Raw genomic sequence first — 8,094 nt, 5'->3', positions numbered from 1 at the left:
CTTAAAGAATAATTCGTAAATTTATTATAAACTTATAGCTATTATAGAAAAACATATATAATTTGTATACGTGTATGAAATACTTATATGCACATATTTATATTCGTCAAATATTTGTACAAAATGCGATTTAATTTCTTGTTAAGTTTTACTGTTAAAATCATACGCGTTAGTCTATTTCAACTTCTTCAATTGAAGACTTTTCAGATTCCTCGTCAGATTCTGTTGCAACTTTATCGCTAGCAGATTTCCGGGCTGCTTTATAAGATCCAACCGTTTTCAAATAACTCATCGTGTATTGATTAAAGTCACATCTACAATAATAAAGATATTAGCAGTTGCTTTTTATTAGGTAATTAATGCATGAAAATTAAAAACTAACATTTTGCTCAAATCGTCATATTTCTTTTGCATATTTTTCTGCAGTATCAATAATACTGGCATTTGTAGAGCAGAATTTATTCTTGATCCATGTTTAGTCAATATAGTTTCTATCCAAAGGAGATAAAAGTGTATGTGCCTGGTGAATTCCAATTCTAATGCTACAAATTTCAAAAGTTTCTCCACGTAAATAGCAGATAAATTCGTAACAGTTAAATTGACTGAAATAAAAAATATAATAAATGTGCATGTTCTGTGTAACTAGAGATTCATGAAAAAATTATTAATAACTTACTATCCGAACATGAAATATTTTCTATGACACATTTTATTAATAATTGTTCATTCAGCCTTAGAGCCATCATTAATGCTGAAAATATTTTTTATTAGTACACTCTGACTTTATTTTGAACAAATATTATAGAAATTACGTGTAAATTTTTAACCTTTTGCATATTCCTTTTTATTCAAAGTTTTCTTCACAGTTTCGGGTGTGATTCCCACCTCCAATTGAAATGGATCAAATACCAGCCCAGCATCTAATGAATACACTAATAATCCTTCTGTTGTAGCTGTAGCCCATGCCTGTCCTATATAATGTAAAACATGTTCTTTCAAATTGGCTCTTAATTATGTTTTCAGAATAAGATATGAAATTGATTTAACCTGTTGGAGAAAATTGTATATTGTATACTCGAATTTCCATTTTGTAGTTTCTTAAATAAAATTAATTTATTATTAAAACAATAATTTTATTCAAAAAGCATTTCAAAGATTTACTTACATCAACCGCATCCAATGATTTATTCTTTGTTACAACAAATTTTTTTAGAAGCATAAATTCTTGTACATTATAGAGACATATATTTTTAGACTGTCCACCAGCCAATAAACATGTACCATCAGCTGAATAACACAAAGTAGTGAAAGCCCTAAGAATTTGAATTAGGTAGTAGTTTTAATTTCCAGTTAGCTTCTTCTATTTGGTTTTAAAATTTTTTCATCTCTGTGGAAACACTCACTTGCCCTGAAGACTCTTCTTTGCTGTGATAAGGTCACGTCGTGCCCTTCCACTGCCTAGATCATTCCTTCCTTCGATGCTACCAATTTGTACCGCCGTTTTACAGTGGAAAAACGAGATTTGTCCATCTAAAGTGGCAACCGCCACTTCCTCACCGTTTGGTTTATAAGTAACACACAAACCATCTGAAGTTAATTGTATCGTTTCATGCAAGGAACCACTTTCAATCGCATTCCATATTTTCAAAGTCTTGTCCCAAGACACAGAGACTAATTCTGTGCTTGTTAAAATTGGGCTAAACGCCAAACTAACAACTGGACCTTCATGACCACTTAATATCTGAAATATAAATTTGTAATAATAATTTTCATAGGATAATTCTTAAAAGTTTCTTAAATGTTAAATATCAAAATACTTATTAGAAATGTACCTCCAAAAGTGTACCCAGTTTAACACTCCACAAATAAATTTCAAAGAAATCTTGACCTCCTGCTGCAAGAAACTCATCGCTTGAATCTAAAGCAACGCAGGAAAACTGTACCGGTCGCGGTGAAGTAAGAGTTCTAAAATTCCTGTACCTTGCTAAATCGTACGCTCTGACAGTTCCGTCAAGCGACGCAGAAACGATAAATTTCCTATTATGACTAAACAACACTCCTGTTACCGTAGACGCATGCTCCTGAAATGTTATAGTGCAAAATCCGTTCATTGTGTTCCATAATTTTACTTTCCCGTCATCACCACCGGTAACAATATATTGGCCATCAGGACTATATGCTAAACAGTTCATGTTATTACTGTGACCTTGCTGCTTCATGGCATAAGTTTCACTCTGCCACTCCCATACTAATAATTGTCCAGCTGTGGAAGATCCTAATGCTATCCAATCGCCGGTTGAATTTATCGCGATGGATGAAATGCGTTGATTTGATATACTGAAGGATAAAATACAAATTAAAAATCTAATTATTGAGAAAGATATATTTCTAAATCACTAAATTAAACAATACCTGAGGGAGTGTATTATATTCACATCAGGCATTTCGTACAAAAAAAATGAACCATTGGAAAATCCTACCACTAGGATATTAGTCTGTTGATGATATGCAGCTGCAGTAAGCATAACTCTGTCATTTGCTTTCTTTGAGGCATCCTGAGCTAAACGATGCCGACATAATCTGGTGTAGCTTAATTTTTTAACTTCTGTCTCAGTGTTGGTATTCTCAACATCTGATTCAAATGATTGTACTAAAATGTAAATGATATTTTATATCTTGTGTTGCTTTTCACATTACTTTTTTCATTACATATTATAGTATAAAAGGAAAATTACATGACTGTTCTAAGTTATGTTCTTGAACTATGGCCTGTTTGTCCGTTTTCTCTATAGCTTTTTCAATATCAACATCATCTTCTTCGTCACTGTCTGTTAATTTATCTTTTTTAATTGGAGGTGATTCCACTGGCATTAAATCATCTGGATCAATTGTACACTCCCATATACACAGTCGTCCATTTCTTTCCAATAAATGCACAATTATTGTACTATGATTAAATATTTTCATATGAATTACATTTAAAATACCTACTTGCTTATTGTAGATAGATCATAACTTTTCTTTTCAAAGAAGCATGCTACAATTCCATCTGAATGACCACCAAGATTAATATATCTAAAGTTCTCATACTTTTCTAAACTGTAAATTTTTGTAGACATGTCTTTCGACCCAACAGCTAACAATCTAGAGTCATAAGACCAATTAATACATGTAGTGTTATCCATTGCTGTATGAAATACACGTTCCATGATGAAAGGATTGTATTCACCTGTCTGTAGACCAGGTGCATTAAATATAAATACTGTAAAGATAATTGTAATTGCTTTAGTTTCTTAATAAACCTATTATTAAATGTTTTTAAAAACATACCATTATTCTGTTTACATACTGCAAAATGTTTCCCATCTGGAGAAAACTTTACACATCTACAATGGGATTTAAATTTATATTTGTGTATGACCATTTTACTAATCATACTGATTATATGAGCTTCACCTGCTGCAAAAATATTTTGTAAGTACTACTATGTTGAAGGTTTTAAAGTAATTTAATATCTTTAAGGTATGTAAAAAAAATATACCATCATTAATTGCAATTAATAATGATCCATTAGGGGATAAGTCAATGCATCTATAATTATATCTGCTTTCCACAGGTAATGTATATGATTTATTACTGAAAATAATTTTCAAATAATTATTTCATTTATTGACAAACTTAAAATGTTATACCAATCATTTGAATAACATCCATAATTATCAAGTTTACTTTTTTAGATCATATATTGTTATCCGATTTCCCACAGGACTGATAACTGAAGATCCATCTGGAGAAAATATTAAATCTCCCTTACGATAAACTGCACCCAGTAGATTACTAAACTATAAAAGACATTTAATATATATTTTCCATCAAATATCCGCAGAAATATGTATTTGTATTTAAAGAGGTTCACAAAATTAAGACACGAATCATATTAAAAAGAAAATTATAATGCATTGTAAAACTAGGTTAGGAATATTATATAGACGATTTTAATATTTATCCTATGTATTTAAGGTACTCGTTTAAAAAATCCTTCATTTAAAATGTGCCTTTTACCTTATATGCAAACTTCATGGTGTTTTAACATATGTATACAGTTTTTATTGTTAATATTCTTCAGTTTCATTGAGCACGTTTAACATTATATTTGAATTGAACAGACTATAGCCGCTGCAACACAACTTCCGCTCGGTAAATCTGATCACGTGTTGAAATTAAGGTGTTGGCTCAAAATGCCAGAACCTTCACACAAATTTGTTAACTAAACATAATATTATACAATAATCGAAGGATTAATATCGTTTTAATATACAAATATTTTAAACAACGTTGTGAAAAATATAATAAAACCTCATTATAATACATATAAATGCAGTAGATATAAAATAATACATATTATATGACTTTATTTCACTTTGTAATAAATATTTTAAACCTAAAAATTAATTAATACGATTCATAAAAAAGATAAAACTGAAATAGACGATTAAACACCAAATGTAAACGTTAGATTCCACGCCCAAATGCAAAATTGATACCGACATTTTTCATGTTCCATCTATACAAACATTAAAAACATACTTAAATTTTATTCTGCAAATGTAAATTTCAAAAAATCATCGCAAGTTTGACTAATTTTTTTAATTGAAATTATAAATGTTGCAACTGCATTTGAATTTAGTCACGTGTTTGGATGTATTTTGATAAAAGAACCTAAAAATACAGCATTATTTTTGTTAGATAGGTGGGAGCAATAAACATGATTTTCCAAGGAACATTTCTCGAATTTTTACAAGGTTCAAAGTCATAAAAATCGTTGTAAAACACGAATAAGTACAGGAAGCGAGTGTCACGCGCTCCGAAAAGCAAAAGCTTGCGCAACAGCGATGCGCAATGATCCGACTCGGGAACCTATAGCGCAGCTTGACGTCAGATATAAAAGATGAAAGACGGCACAGGATTCGCTTGCCATGGTGTAGCCCGCAGTCGCGAACCAATAGCAAGGGGATAGACATTGGCCAGCTTCGGCAACCTCTTCTTCTCTCGTTCGTCACTCATCACATGACCCGCACTCCTGTACGGTAGGCCATATTTGACAGTGGCACTAGTTTAGCGAAGTGAGTGCGTGAAGATCGCTCTTCATCCGACGTTCGCGTTTCGACAACCTGTAAGCACTCGTGATCGATTTGACCTACGAGTCCTGAACACATCACAATGAGCGAACTAACAGAAGAAAATCCTGTTTACGCGCCCTTCTTCGGTGTGATGGGCGCCGCCTCAGCCATTATATTTTCTGGTGAGTTTCAGCTGTTTGAATTTGCCTAGACGCTTGATGAAAGAAAGCATCTGAACGCAAAGATTCATAGCTCGTATGGAAAAAAATGTAACATGATTGTCGAACAGGGGGTGACCCCTGAAAATCTACCTAACGTTGGCTGTTCGCGACCGTACCGCACGCCATTTTCTTCCCTACGTACCATGTAAAGTATATGAAAACAGCGTGAACTTCGGGGATTAACCAATTTCATCACGGTATTAGTCTCGACGAACGTTTAAATTCCTTAATTGTCCTCGATATGACTCATCTATGCTTCGATCGTCATCGATAAGCCACTTTCAAGGATCAAACCGACGAATAAGCGCGAAATTATTCCTCGCTTGATTCACGTTAATTTATTTCGGTATATTTTATCGTTGTCAAGCTTGTCACCCCGTGATATATAACACCACCACCGCGATACAGGTGTGTTCTAATCTGAAGTACCGAAGATGTCAAGGATAGAGATTCAATTTTGAAGCGCCATTTTTCTAGGCACGTAGATCTAGGATTTCGTAATGTTCCGTAAATGCAGTCCAACCAGCTTAATTTTACATTACGAGAGAAACATATTTGCGCGCCGCGTTCGGGGACTGGGGGTACGCGACGTTATTTCGTAATGCTGACCTCGTTGGGTACGTTTTTTAATAAAAAGTCCATGTATCGGTTCATGGGCGCGGGAGGAGGCTAATATAATACCAGGATTTACAGGAATCGATGGAAGATTCCACTAGATATAATCTAGCGATGCATTATCTCGATACATGTGTCTATCGATCTCGGTATAATTCGATTTTTCTCATTCTTTGAAGAATCTCTCTCTCTCTCAAAAGAGAAAGCAATGAGGATAGTAAGAGAGAGAGAAAGAGAGAGAGAAACATATTCGAGACGCGCAAACTTAAACTTTGAAGCGTCGTCGGCGGTCCCTATCAAGGAAATCAATACGAATCCCTTTTCCCGTGTGCGCCAGTCTCTTGAATGGACGACAACACACGAGGAAGGCCTGACCTACGAATCAAAAGCACGAGGAGTTTGGAATGCACGAAAAATCTTGATCCTCATCCAAATAGAATTATCTCATTTCTCCAGAAATCTAACGTTAATGTGTTTTCATTACTGCTTCTTCGTTTTATATATATATATGTATACACATATATAACGAATCTTCTGTTGGCCCATATTCGTTCGATCGGTAAAATCATTGAAAATTTGAAAGGAAAAATGCGATTGTCTACTTGTGCCACGCCCCCTACGCACGGGATGGGACTTATGATTATCATGTGACTGCCAACGTGAGAATCATGTGACTACGATTTTCAGTCACGGCGGAATCATTTGTCGTGGCATTACCTGTGATTTCTCCCTTTTCATCGATGCATTTTCCTGTACTTTTTAACAGAATGTCGATGAAAACAGCTACGATATCTGATAAAACCATAGAAATCAGATTCGTAACCTTCTCATTAGGGATCAATATTAAACGAGATCAATAGCCCTTGATGCCTAGGGAATAATGTCACTGATGAACGAACGGGAATCTGTCAAAGCTTCTATTATTAAACTGAAACGTACAAAATGTGATATTTAGTAATGTTAATTTGAAATTAGTTAAATTTATTACTTATTACTTTATAATTTGTCTATCACATTACACTTGATGTATAAATATATACAGATACATGTCAAAATGCAAAATACTTCGTTAATTGTATAAATAAAATGTTTTGAAAATGCAGAAATATTTAAATATTATAAGTGTTGGGTATTATATAAGAAACCATATGTTTTATAATTATACAGTGATACATTTTACTGCAACAGAAATCTTTATTCAACAAATGTTAATGAATGGAATTAAATGCAATATCATGCCTGTTTTTATTTCCAGCTCTAGGAGCAGCATATGGCACAGCAAAGTCAGGTACAGGAATTGCAGCAATGTCTGTTATGAGGCCAGAACTTATCATGAAATCTATCATTCCTGTTGTTATGGCTGGTATCATTGCCATTTATGGTCTTGTAGTAGCAGTTCTCATTGCTGGTGGTCTAGAAGAGCCTTCTAAATACTCTCTATACAAGTATGTTATACAACTTTCTTAATTTTCAAACTTATGTTAAGAGTAATAGAAACAAGATTTATATCTATTCTTTATATATTTTGTCACTGTAAATATGCTTGGAACATAAATATCTATTTAGTTATTATTATTATTACCTTTACGGTTTAAATATTATTAAAATAATATTGTCTAAATATTATTTTATAGATACTAAAAACGTACCGCGTTTAAAAAAGCATTAAACGATATAATTTGATATCATGTTATAAATACTGTTTACTTGCTGTATATTAAGAAGTATTTAAGTAGATTGTTGCACACAACAATTTCTATAGCTAATTGCTATAGATCTTAGTAATGCTTGTCTATATATATTTTCCATTTAATCAATTTGGGGCTTACCTAGTTTTAATTCTGTTGTTGCTTTACTTAACGTTAGTATACTCATATATAATCAACTATTACTTTTTCCTTCCATAGTTAACAAGCAATTTTTTGGTCTTTTTACTAGGGGTTTTGTTCATCTGGGTGCTGGCTTAGCCGTAGGTTTTTCTGGTCTAGCTGCTGGATTTGCCATTGGTATTGTTGGTGATGCAGGTGTAAGAGGTACTGCTCAACAACCTCGCCTGTTTGTCGGTATGATCTTGATTCTAATCTTCGCAGAAGTATTGGGTCTCTACGGTCTCATCGTTGCCATCTACTTGTACACCA

General features: G+C 33.3%; 2 protein-coding genes across 2 annotated transcripts in view; one reads left to right on the top strand and one right to left on the bottom strand.

Annotated features, from left to right (window-relative positions):
• Positions 1 to 169: 169 nt before the first annotated feature.
• LOC108571584 (periodic tryptophan protein 2 homolog) lies at positions 170 to 4,080 on the bottom strand. Its single transcript, XM_017933657.1, is given in 14 exon segments — positions 170 to 314; positions 383 to 602; positions 677 to 751; positions 828 to 971; positions 1,048 to 1,313; positions 1,404 to 1,741; positions 1,833 to 2,337; positions 2,413 to 2,650; positions 2,736 to 2,920; positions 2,992 to 3,262; positions 3,331 to 3,459; positions 3,542 to 3,636; positions 3,730 to 3,842; positions 4,063 to 4,080. Coding segments are annotated over 14 exon segments (2,742 nt in total).
• Positions 4,081 to 4,984: 904 nt separating this feature from the next.
• The window catches only part of LOC108571479 (V-type proton ATPase 16 kDa proteolipid subunit), a 6,834-nt gene continuing 3,724 nt past the window's right edge, over positions 4,985 to 8,094 (top strand). The window contains exons 1-3 of the mRNA XM_017933535.1: positions 4,985 to 5,302; positions 7,212 to 7,401; positions 7,895 to 8,094. Of these exons, the coding sequence (XP_017789024.1) occupies positions 5,221 to 5,302; positions 7,212 to 7,401; positions 7,895 to 8,094 (472 nt within the window). The 5' untranslated portion in view covers positions 4,985 to 5,220. The remainder of the gene's footprint in view (positions 5,303 to 7,211; positions 7,402 to 7,894) is intronic.

Source organism: Habropoda laboriosa, unplaced genomic scaffold, assembly GCF_001263275.1.
Source record: "Habropoda laboriosa isolate 0110345459 unplaced genomic scaffold, ASM126327v1 scaffold40, whole genome shotgun sequence".
Lineage (NCBI taxonomy): Eukaryota > Metazoa > Arthropoda > Insecta > Hymenoptera > Apidae > Habropoda > Habropoda laboriosa.
The sequence above is the reverse complement of the archived record's forward strand: the minus strand, read 5'-3'. Positions and strand labels throughout refer to the sequence as shown.